The sequence below is a fragment of the Enhydra lutris genome, unplaced genomic scaffold, assembly GCF_002288905.1.
Source record: "Enhydra lutris kenyoni isolate GAN:26980312 unplaced genomic scaffold, ASM228890v2 scaffoldscaffold8, whole genome shotgun sequence".
Classification (NCBI taxonomy): Eukaryota; Metazoa; Chordata; class Mammalia; order Carnivora; family Mustelidae; genus Enhydra; species Enhydra lutris.
This window is the reverse complement of record NW_019154092.1, coordinates 20,311,547-20,324,551: the sequence shown is the minus strand read 5'-3', so window position 1 is coordinate 20,324,551 and position 13,005 is coordinate 20,311,547. Positions and strand designations below refer to the sequence as shown.

Sequence of the window (13,005 nt, the reverse complement as noted above, 5' to 3'; positions counted from 1 at the left end):
GATCATGTAATGTTTTGGGATAGCACTTCTCTGTTCTCAGGATAAGAAATAAATAAAAATTGATAAGGATGTTTTCTTTGTAGTTGTACACATGTGTATTTATCCTATTAGTTTTCCAAACAAAATATTCATAGTCAAGAAACATAGATGTAACTTGCATAATTCACTTTGTGTTTGCAGAACAGTCTTATCTCCTAGAAAGCCAACCAGGCTTATATATGTTTCTTCTCAAATATTGTAAGGTTAAGAATTCTGGAACAAGTGTGTGTAGCTGCTCACACCCATAGACCACATCTTGATTCTTGTGCCAAACACACGAGTTAAAGATGAAAGTTGAACTCTTGGTTACCTTCTTATCACCCAAGTAAGGTATGCAGCGTTGAGAAAAGAGAAAACATTTAAATTTGACAACCATTTCTATTAATCAACTTACAGACCCAGTTCCCTACAATAAATTGTGTTCCTGATATTTCTTAATGTCTAAAATTTGGGAAAATGTTGGTGACTTTAGGATTAGAAAAAGAGAGGGAGAGAGAGAAAGGAACAGATGAAAACCCCTTGATCTTATATAATCCCTAAAGCTTTTTGTATAACCCCTTGTCATGTCAGTATGCACAATTAAACTCCTTCTTACATAATTATAATCAAGGAATTTACTGTGCCACCCAAATACAGAGTAGGTTTTTATCTCTTGTGAAATGTAGACAGTACTGGGTGGCTTAATTAGTGCTTTGCTTCTCTTTTTACAAATTCCAATCCTCTGCTTCTAAAGACTCATACTTGTGTTAGAAGAAAGATTAGGAATACAAATGGAGTGATTTTACTCCTAGTTAGCTAATAATAATGCACTTTGTAATTGACCCTTTGTGTTGCCAATAATAGCAGCTGGTGAAGGACTTCCACGTGCACTTGGGTTCCATGGGAGGAGATATGTTTGGAGGATAGACTTGTTACCCCCACGGTGTGAATATGCCTTTCATTTCCTAGCCCAAGAATATCTGACACTCATGTTCCTTAATCACATGTTTAATCACTGCAAATAGGAGAAGATAAAAGGGTAACTTGTAACAGGCTGGGTTAAATCACAGCCTCTCAGCCCTTCCTCTCTCTGAGAAGTCGTCTGGGAGTCATTGGTGTATGGCAGTCTATTTGCTAAGGTCCTGGACCTTGAGGCCAGGATGCCTGGAGCTCAGTTCTGGCTCCACCAAATATTGCCTCTGTGACTCAGGGGAAAAAAAAAAATCACTTAAACTCTCTGGGCCTCATTTTTCCCATCTATAAAATGGGACTAATCATAGTTGGTAAGTGAATGTCTATCTGTGGGCATGTAGAACAACAGTATCTGCAACACAGAAAACTAAAGAAATGTGAGTTGTTCGTGCTAGCATTACTGGTTTTCATTTATCATTGCAATTTGAAATAAGTTGGAATAATTCTTAAATTTTAATTAAACTAAATAAATTCTTTAATTAAACATTTCAGAAACATTTTAATGAGGCAAAAGCAACATAAAAATAATGGTGTCGATCAACAACAAAAGTTGCACATTTTGTAGCAATTATTATTACGTCAGAATATTTTTCTGCCATCTTGTCCCTAAGATAGCAAAGAAAAATCTAGGACTAGTCAAAAGTGAGCTTGGAGCTCATAGATGTTCTTTTGGAGAAAGGCAATCTAGATCACAGGGTAAAACTAAAACTGTCTCACAAAGTAGAGAGAGCACTGAACCGAGAAGATGTGGGGAACCAAGAGTCCCATGCAGAAAAAATAAAACACTTATAGGATATGCTATAAGCATTGATAATATTTCAAAATTGCCTGAACATCTTGGGAATAGAAAAAGAAAGTTTGTGGGAATACCACTAAAAACCTTATAGTTAGAAATAGAAACTTGTAGAACCTTCTAAGTAAACCAGAGGAGAGGCCTGAGGAAAAAGGGCTCCATTTTTCTACGGATCCATTACTTTAGGACTTTCTAAATGCACAGCCATAAAAACATGATCATGAAAAGGAGATGCCTTATCAGTGATATCTAATTACGCTTTAAAAGCTGAACAAAATGCATTCCCCTAAATCAAACCTGGCCTTCTGATTATCTTTGGAGGTTAAATTCCAGAAATGTCTTAAGTTGCTATAAATGCATAGGTAAGGTGAACGGATAACCAACAACCTTATACGCTACTATGTATTTCTACTTAGTGACGGAAATAGTTCGATGCGTGCCATTTTAGTGAATTCATGTCTATTAAAGAGGCAGTGAGCTTCAACTTTTCTGCTCATGTATTCTCCCTAACAGATGAAGGACTGAACCATGAATGCAAACTCTGCAGCCAGACCTTCGACTCCCCTGCCAAACTCCAGTGCCATCTGATAGAGCATAGCTTCGAAGGGATGGGAGGTACCTTCAAGTGCCCTGTCTGCTTCACAGGTAGGAAACTCTAGAGAGCTCCATGGCCGGGTCATGTCTTTCCTACCAAAGCGTATCCCCACTGCTACGGCCTTTTGCGGACAGGACTTCAGTTCAATTTGGGGAGAAGATGTTTGATTTCTGCTGATTAGCATTATTGATGGCCACCTACTTAAAGGCTCAAATGGGCAGGGAGGTTAACTGTCAGAATGAACAAATGGCATTTTGAGCTTCTGCAGAACTTTGCACTTTCCATTTGGAAAACGACATCCATGTTCTGCTCACTTTTCTCCTCTTGGTTTTAAAAGGTCACCCAGACAGAGAATGCCTGCTCAGAGCAGTTTCTGAGTTGCAAGGCGTCTGACTAGAACAGCAGCCATGCTGCCCAGCCCATGTCTGTTTTTTAAACGTGGAGAATTTTGTAACAGTCCCCATAGGAAATACAAAAGATATTACGAAAACCCTCCCAAATTCTTGAAACTAGAAAACAGATTAGATGAGGCGTTTATTTCCTATCAAATTGGATTTTTAAAGTAGAAGTTGATACAAATTTATGCTTTTGAGAAGAAACTTTTTTTGGATGCTATAGCACTAGCGTTAAAAAAAAAATTTTAGCAGCGGCAAAAAAAAAAAAATGTAAATCAGAAACTATAATTTGAACCCCACAGGGGTTGAAATATGATCACACACATTTCTGGTACTCCCTCCAACAGTGACAAAAGTTATTTTGGAAAATCCTCTGTGATCATTTTGCATGTGTCTTGAACTTGATGGTCAAGCCCCTCAAGGATATGTCTCCTCCTTATTTGTCAAAAAAAAAACCCAAAAAACAAAAAACAAACAACCAAAAAAAAAAGCAAAACAAAACAAAAATATATCCTTCTCTCAAAACTGGCTTCTTTGTCTGCAGAGCAAGCTTTCAGGCATTGATTCTTAACCTTCACTGCATTCAGCCTATAGATTTCCATCCTGTAACAAAATTAAGAGAGGGGCCACGTTCATTGCCCAGTTACCACAAGTAGTACTTGAGTGTGGCTTCAGCATTTGCCTGTGAGGCTCTTTCTTGTTCAGTCATTTCATCAGCCACTCCTCAAGGAACTGGTTATTTTAATTCTTTCAACTTGTTTTGTTTTTTTTTTTTAGATTTTTTTATTTATCTATTTGACAGAGAGAGACACAACGAGAGAGAGGGAACACAGGCAGGGGGAGAGGGAGAAGCAGGCTTCCCGCTGATCAGGGAGCCTGATGTGGGGCTTGATCCCAGGACTCTGGGGTCATGACCTGAGCCGAAGGCAGAGGCTTAATGACTGAGCCACCTAGACACCCCACAACTTGTATTTTAAAATACGTACTGGGTTTATGGGGGAAGGGAGGCTTGCTTTTTTTTAATGCTTTTGTTTGAATTTTTAAATTTTTAATTTCATTCCAGGTAGCTAATATGCAGTGTTTTATTAGTTTCAGGTGTACAATATAGTGATTCAGCACTGCCTTGCATCACCCAGGGCTCCTTAATCCCCATCCCTTATTGTGCCCATCCCCCACCCCCAACCTCCCCTCTGGTAACCAGCAGTTTATTCACCGTAGTTAAGAAAAATATATATATTGTTATATTTTTACCATGACATAGTATTTATCTCAAGATACCATGAGTCAGGAGTCTGAGTTCTGTATAAAAGCTCAGAATAAGTCTTCATCAGGAAGACTGGGTCATAGATCTCCTTATGATTAAGACCCCCAATAAAATAGTTATTTGATGTTGTAGCCAGAAGCCTCATAAAATGTGCTAAGTTATATGGAGAGCCGTTGCAAATCTGTATAAAAACCCCATTTCTTTTTGTTGATGTAGGTAAGAGACAAAAATGCATTAAACATGAGCAGTCTGCATTTTCTGTGCTGACAGACCTGAATTGTTTTAGTATATCTTGAAGTAATTTTAGAAATAACAATTAAAAAAAAAAAAAAAACACCTTCCACTATAAAGCATGTTAGGTGGGAGAGAAGAAATCTGAGTCGTTTTTTAAGGTAATGAGAAATGTGATTAAAATGTATGACTCACAAGAACAATATTCTAATATTTTAGGTTGGCTGGCAATTAGAATAATTTTAATGATTAGAGTGGAGTCAAAGTCAAATGCCAACATCTTTAATAAATCCTTTCCCTGCCTATACAGATTAATATTGTAGACGCAAACTTTTTTAGGTCAGGGTGCACCAGGCATCCATCAGAAGTCAGTTCTGCCAACCCAAACACTGCCTCTGGCATATACAATTTAATTATTAATAGTATGTCTCCTAGGTAAACTGTTACACAGTCTTAGGGCCTTGTTTTGTAGTCATTAAAATTGAACATGTTTATATTATTGAAACCCTTGCATTCAGTGTGTAGGCTGAGTTGATCTTAAAGTATCCAAAGAGAATTTACCTGCCGTTCTGTTTCACATTTATAGACAGTGCCCCAGAGTAGCTGTGGGATATAATTTTTAGCATTAACACATTTAAATAGAGAACTGTTCACTAGCTGTAACTTTAGGCAAATACAATAAACAGGGTTTTGGCATCTATGATTTCTTAACCTGTGGGTTGCTGAGCAATAAGAGTCATTTCTGTTCAGACGGGGCTGTGCATTTGACAATTTTCAGCTTGATTTTGAAAAGATTTATAGGGAGCGGGGCCTCGATAAACCTTTACTCGGGAGCTGTTTGGGTTGAATTGGGTGCCTGGTAGAGGGCCCCTTCGCAAAAGCCAGTGACCCAACCATGAGCAAGCGTGAGCAGCCCTCCCCGGTGCCTGCCAGTAGTCACACCCAGAAGGTGTGCCGTTGAGGCTGCTCAGTAGGGGGTGGGGGCTCTTCATGGGGAGTCATCGACTGAGGGCATTGCAGAGAGAAAATAACCCAAAGTTCACCATCCTTTTATCATTTCAGTGTTTGTTCAAGCAAACAAGTTGCAGCAGCATATTTTCTCTGCCCATGGACAAGAAGACAAGATCTATGACTGCACACAATGTCCACAGAAGTTTTTCTTCCAAACAGAGCTGCAGGTAATGTCCCCATGAGGAGAACGGGGATTGAACTCAGTTGCTCTTCTTATAGGAGACAAGGGCATTTTAAATCTGGATTCGCAGTATCACTCACCCTGGGCCACCATGATGCTCTGTGTGTATTGGGGCAAAGGGAAAATTAGAGGCTGGATTAACAGACACCAAAGTAATTTTGCCTCTGGCTGCTGTCAATCATAAAAAGAACTGGAACAGACCTATAATTGGACCTTCTGACCCAGTGTGATAGGCTTAGGGGTCAGGTTTATTGGACTGTGGGATCATTCACCTCGCTGTCATGGCCCGTTCTCCCTGATCCTGTTTTATTCATGTTCTGTTCCCACTGGACTCCAAGCTGGATGGATGTCCAAGTTATTGTTGTCCTGAGGGGCTCAGAATTGGAAGGGAGAAGGGAAGAGAAGAAAGAAGCTGTACTCTTGCTAGTAGGTTTCTTCCGCTTAATAGACTAGAATAATTATTACCCAGTAACAGCCTCCTATTTAAAATGTTGGCACCCAAAGACATTAGGTTTAGCCTTGAGTGTCCACTTGCTAGATATGTGACTGTGCACGGGTCCATAATGTCTCTGAACCTCAGATACGAAGAACTGACAGACAAGTGTAATGCTTATGGGGTTGCTGTTAGGCATAAATGAACTGAAGATGTCTGAATCTAAGGTACAAACCAAAAAATACAATACGAATGTTCGGTTGGTTTTATTACTCTTGGCAATAGACTAGTGGTTAAAATATGAGTAAGAGACCTGGATGCTACCCTGAAAAATGTTACTTATTGTGGAAGAAAATAACTCTTGTTTTGTTTTCTGTTACTTCATCTGAAAAATGGGCATAAGACTTATCCTCATTTTTCTAATGAAATTATAGGAGTAACAGGTTTTTGTTAAATTTTGTTGGAGCCGTTAGAGGAGAATGGATTCAAACACAAAGTTGTTTTATTATTATGAGCACGATCATTAACAATAAGGTCATTTAGCCTTAAAAGGGGGAAGGGGGAAGTTATTTCTTGCATTGAATGCCTTCAACCAGATCTGGGTGAAGCAGGAACTCCGAGCCCCACCCACTCCTTAGATCCTCATCTGACACAGTGGACCCTGGGACAGCTTTGTACCTCCTAGAGCTCTGGGGAAACCAGATTTATGTGAATTATGCGTCAAAATAAGGAATTTACAGTTTATGGTCTGTTATTCTACAAGTAAACCAATAGCAAATTAAGGAAGTGGAATAAAAAATATTTGAAAGAATGGGTGAGCCCATTTCATTGTGACAGTGGCGTCAGTGGACCGAAATTAAAGTTGCTATCTTACTTTTTATCACTTCTAAATAGATCTCTACTCTGTCACATCTGTTTGGGAATTGAATATAGAAGATTGGCCAAGTTAGACTATTGTTGAAAAGTATACCTTCTTAATTTAACCTAAATTGCTGTTTGAAAATATTCTTATTGCAATAGGTATCAAAAGATAAGTCATTTGGGTTTTTATGACTCTGTAAAGGATATGGCCAATACACCTAGTGATACTGAATTGGCACGTAAACTGTGGAGAATTAATAATAGGTTAAAATAAAAGGTGTTGAGAATCTATAGAGACTGACTTCTATCTAATGTTCCTGAAGAAAATTTGCAACAAAATTGTACTTTTGTACTGTATTAGTAGATTCCTAATACAGCTAACCTGTGGCAAGACTTCAATGTCTTTCATTAAAAGAACCCAACAAAATAAGGCCGTAGTAACCCATAGCCCAGGGTAGTACAGAAAAAACTAAGCAATTAAACACATCCTTCAGGACTCCAGGTTTCTTTTCTAGTGTATTTTAGGGTTTTGTGGAATGTACAGTTTTCATTCTTTTCTATAATTAGTATAGACCTGTTGTTTTCAAACTCTTTGATCTCAGGACGCCTTTACACTTAAAATGATTGATGACCCAAAGGGCTTTGATGTGTGTGGGTTATTATCTATCGATATTTCCATATTAGAAATCGAAATTGAAAGATGTTTTAAACACAAGAATATACACACGTGCGATTCTACAGCCGCCAGAAAGATGAGGTCATCACTTGTCAGCTAGCCCCTAGGAGACGCCACTGTGCCCTCATGAGATAATGAGAGTGTAAAGGACAAATAATGTCTTAATGCTATTGTGAAAATAATCTTGACATAGCAGACCCCCTGAGAGGATCTAGGAGACCCCAGGGGTCCCCCAGTCACACTTGGAGGACTGGTGGTTTATAACCTACAATACAAAACACAACTCTTTCTGACTCTTTAAGATCTTAGAAGTTCCAACACGTCTCAAATCATTCTTGACTCATTCATTCAAATTGTGATCTGGGCGACAATAAGATTTAGTCCATAATCCAAAGCGGTGAGCACTCTTTTTCTAATCCCATAACTCAGAGTCATACATATTTGGTCTTTTGGGGGGGGTGGAGGGGTAGAGGGAGAGAGAATCTCAAGCAGACTCCCTGCTGAGTGCAGAGCCGCATGTGGGGCTCGATCTCATGACCCTGATATCATGACCTGAGCCAAAATCAAGAGTTGGACACTCAACCAACTAAGCCACCCAGGTGCCCCACATTTTTGGTCTTGATATGAATACTCAGGCTCAATACATGCATTATCCCTTAGATAAGATTAGTTTTTATAGTTAGTATATGATAATTTTTAGAAAGCTAACATCCACAGTCATTGGAATATCTATTTTCTAAAATCCCCAATAGTAGCAGTGGCTTTTGGTTACAGTACATTAACAAAAATGGACCAGAGTTAACTTTATTCTTTCTAGTTTTGAGAATGTTTAGATTTTTATGCTTTACCCTCAGGGGTTCACAGTCCCGTACATTTGCTTTCATTACCCAAATTACCTTTACACCTGTGCTCAGAGGATGGAATTAATGTAATTTTTAAGGATTGTTTTCTTTTATTACTTGCATAAAAAGTGAGTATGATAAGTGTACAAAAACCGTAATAGTTTTGTTAATTTCTAGAATGAGGGGGGAAATTGACTGAAATTAAGGTAACGGTAGAAAATTAGATTGGTAACCAAAATCATAAGAGTAGAAAAATGAAAAATGAAACCATTGTATCAGCCCACTTTGGTTCACGCTCTGGTGTGGGAAATAAATGCAAATTTTAAAATTGATACACATCATACATACCACTTGAACTCATACTCATTTACTTTTTTATGCCACTGAAGTTCAGAAAGGAGGACTTTTCATAAGAGATTATAAAACTAAATGTCCAAGAACTGAAATCCTATTGGAGGTTGAAAGCATATAGCCTTTAAAAAAAAGATTTTATTTATTTGAGAGAAAGAGAGCATGAGTGGAGGTGCGGAGGTGGGAGGTGGAGGGAGAGGGAGAAGTAGTCTCCCCACTGAACAGGGAGCTTGACATCCTGCCTGCTCTGTCCCAGGACACCAATATCATGACCTGAGCTGAAGTCAGACACTTAACTGACTAAGCCACCCAGGTGCTCCTGAAAGCATATAGTTTATTTGACTCTTCTGTCAGAGTGAGAACACTACTGTAAGTCTAGGATGAGCATTTCAAAATCAACTTACCACATAATGATGGTGTATCTTTTAATGGTGCATAAATGATTTCATTGCCATAATAAGTAATTTACATTTCTTTCACTGCTTATGGCCAGTTAAAAACGAGAAAGCATTTTGTGTGTGTGTGTGTGTGACTAGAAGTGCTTTGTTGGGTATAAAATTATATACCCAACACACACACACACACACACACACACACACGAGTGTGTGTGTTATTTTCATTGATATTGCCTACAATGCCAGTCCGAACTCAGATAATTCCTCATTATACACTGTTCATCTTCAGGAGACCAAGGACTCAGACAACATCTTTTGGGCATCACAGACCACAGTTCCTTTTAGAATTAAACATTAAAACCTCTATTTCTATGGAACACTCAATCTAGGACACACTTTTTGCTGGTGTGGAAGTTATGTTCTTTTTTTTTTTTTTTAATGATTTTATTTATTTATTTATTTGACAGACAGAGATCACAAGTAGGCAGAGAGAGGAGGGGAAGCAGGCTCCCTGCCAAGCAGAGAGCCCGATGTGGGGCTTGATCCCAAGACCCTGGGATCATGACCTAAGCCGAAGGCAGAGGCTTTAACCTACTGAGCCACCGAGGCACCCCGAGGAAACAATTCTTTCTTCACATGAACAAACTATTCATGTTCTTCACATGACCCCTAAACCTTTCTGACCAAAAGTTCTAAATCCCAGTTTAGAGATAGATAACGTATAATTATTGGCAAGACATAGTCTTTTTCTTTTGGTAGAGTTTTCCCTCATTTGTGCAAGGAATTCCAATATATGTCTGCCTAGCCTGCTGGTAGGGAAGATGTCCCTTGGAATAAAAGTGAATTATTTGAACTAAGTGAACATTTTGTTATTTTAAAAGCAAATGGATATGTTGAATGTTTCACATGTTTTCCTAATAGACCTCAGAACTTTTTTCTGCCGAACTTAAGGAAGCTGCCTTGAGAGAGGGATGGTGTGGTCCAAGAATAATATCCCACAATGCATATTTGTATCCAAAGTGGTTTATACAGGTGTGAGCAAGTGGTGTGTTTGTAAAAATGCTGCTGAATAGGCCACTTTCTTTCAATAGAGTAATTACTGTTTAATTGCTGCCTCTAGAAAAGCTACAATTCGAAGGCAGTGATCCAATCATCATCTTCTGATGGGTCTCCATAGAAAGTTTCATCAGGCACCATGTTACGAATTTAATGAACAGAGAGGGAATTCCAGCAGCGGGGAGCGAGGGGATAGGCCTAGGTGAACTTCAGGTTCTGAGATTCCGGTATTTGAATTCCTTTTGAATCAAAGATTACTGTGATAGGCAGCCCTTCCCTTCATTAGCTCATGAATGCCGTGTTTTCCACACTCAAATTGCAGTAATCATCCGACGTTGGGAAGGATACACCATGATTTTCTTTCAGATAGCACTTCTGTTTAAATGGGCAATTGTCTCTTCAGCTGTTTTTCTTCTCAAATCACTTTCCCACCAAATCACATGATGTTGATGCATCTTTTTTTCACCACAGCTGAACTGGTGCTCAGGTCTCATGGTTGTACCTCTGAAAGAAAAACGAAGGAGTGCACGTAGTATTGGCCCTATAGGGTGGAAATGTGGATGCCCAGCCAGTCACTGGGTCACCTGCTGACTTAGCTCCTTCCCTCAACCAGCCTTTTAATAAGCTTAATACAAATTTGTGTCTCAAGTTATTAAATAATACGTGATGAGACGTTGAGGAGTCCTTGTTAATAGTCAAAATCACAAGCGCTATGCTATTTACTTCTGTTGCCCCAGTGCCATGATTAACAAAGGTAATATATTTATTAATTAAAATACTTATAAAACTATAACTTTATCTTTTAAATTGACCATGATCTCACTCTATGACATATCAAGAATAATTAAAAATAGATATTTACAGTCTACTAGAAAAGATAAGATACGTGTATGATTAACCATTATATGAGCTAATATGTAATAAACCGTTATAAGTATTCCAAGAGAAGATGCTTATTCTCCAGCTGAGAGACTCAAGAAAGACATCAGGAGGGACACATTCGAGCCGGTTCTGAAGGACGGATGTGATTAGCCACGCATTAAGTCTCCAACGGCTAGTAGTTTGAGAAAATAATTTCTATGGGTTTTTTCATTTGTTTTAATTTGCTTTCAATTCTCTATAGGCAGCTTAGTACAAGGGAAAGAGCATCAGTTGCAGAGGGGAATCACCAGAGTTTGATTCTGGTCATTACCACTTACAAGCTCTCAACTGTGGGCTTCAGTGTTACCATCTGTAAAATGGGCATGTGGGAAACAACATGGCCTCCTGCCTAACTCCCAGTATCCTGGTGAGAGAGCACAGCAAGTAAGTCATCCTGAGCACTCAGTGCAGAGTGTAGAACAAAACAGGCATGGGGTGAACACTGGTTGCCCGATGCTCTCCCTGCTCCTTAATGCTGACCTAAGTAAACAAAATCAAGAGTCATCATTATTCAGAAATGAAATCTCTATCTCAGACACGTCAGAATGTTCCTTAGCTCTCTGCTCTAGTTCTACTGGAATAATTTCCCAATTAATCATACCTTGACATAGTTTCATGTTAATTGATATCCACGTTAAAATTCTTATTTTTCAACATTCATCTTTTTGAAGGGATTAAAGAGTCCTGGGCTTTTTTCTTTCTGGCATATAACCATAAAACAAAATATTTATATTTGCTTTCAGAAATGTATTTCCAAACAACCTGCCCCTCTCTCCACACACCCCAGATTAAGGACGTGTGACCAAAACAAAAAGTTTTATCTTGCCCCTCCATCAAAGACAAGGTGGGATCTGGGTGTGCTTTGGGGAAAGGTTTGTTTTCCTTTGTTGTCGTATTTTCTCAGACTGATCTTCTTTTGCAACCTGAAGGAATGGAAAAGTGTGCCTTTAAAAAGCTAGAAGACGTGCCCTTAAACTCTTACCTCTGGTACTCCTCACGACTTTTGTGTATTTTTCAATTGTTTTATCTTTATATCTAATGTAGTTTGAATGGCAGTTCAACTGCCATTCCCCACTCCAACTCTAAGACTCAAAACCCTGTCCTGCTTCCCTCTTATCATGTGGTCTTCCTTTGGGAACCCCAGATTGGGAGATTTGCCCATCACCCTGTCTGGGCCTGCCCTCACTGCATTCTAGAGCTCAATGTGGGGGATGTCCTTCCTGCCTCTTCCTGGGTGGTTTATGTTTCCCAGTACCCAGGCTCTCCATTTCCCCTGATCCTTTGGACCTCTGTAACTTCTGTTCTTGGGGTTGAAATCACAGCCCCGGAACACATCACATAGCCTTAGGGATCTCAGGAGCATAAATTGTGTCAAGTGAGCATGTGGGTCTGGAACTGGTCCCTTTCTCCACCACCTCATTTCTCTGCTTTGTGGGCCTGCAGGGCTTTTGAAGTAAATTGGTGTTCCACCAACTTCCACTTAATTTGCTCAGTGATTAAATTGATCTATCTCTTTTATTTGATCGAATCTCCAGGAACTGAATCATTTGCATTGATTTATTGATTGGTGCTATGTTTTCACCATTACTTTTGATCACTTTCAGCTGTTAATATTGGATAATTCAATCAGGATTGATTGGCCTTACCATTGAAGGCAGAGAGTTAATCATATAGGACAAAGAAATAGAACACAGCTCACCTCACTTTGACTGTTTTTCCTTCATTCTCTCTCTCCCTGCTTCTCCCCACTTCCCAACATCTATGCAGTAGCACAAAGCTAAGGTTTTTCTTGAGCAAAGAAGTGAGTTTAAAATTTCATAGCATTTACAATGCATCTAAAGATAAGGTAGCTTGGGGCACCTGGGTGGCTCAGTGGGTTAAGCCTCTGCCTTCAGCTCAGGTCATGATCTCAGGGTCCTGGGATCGAGCTCCACATCGGGCTCTCTGCTCAGCAGTGAGCCTGCTTCCTCCTCTCTCTGCCTGCCTCTCTGCCTACTTGTGATCTCTCTC

At 39.3% G+C, this 13,005-nt stretch overlaps 1 protein-coding gene across 1 annotated transcript in view; it reads left to right on the top strand.

Moving 5' to 3' along the window:
* LOC111142571 (zinc finger protein 521) overlaps positions 1–13,005 on the top strand; it is a 291,162-nt gene that overhangs the window by 259,009 nt on the left and 19,148 nt on the right. Inside the window, exons 5-6 of the mRNA XM_022495847.1 lie at positions 2,297–2,428; positions 5,331–5,446. Of these exons, the coding sequence (XP_022351555.1) occupies positions 2,297–2,428; positions 5,331–5,446 (248 nt within the window). The remainder of the gene's footprint in view (positions 1–2,296; positions 2,429–5,330; positions 5,447–13,005) is intronic.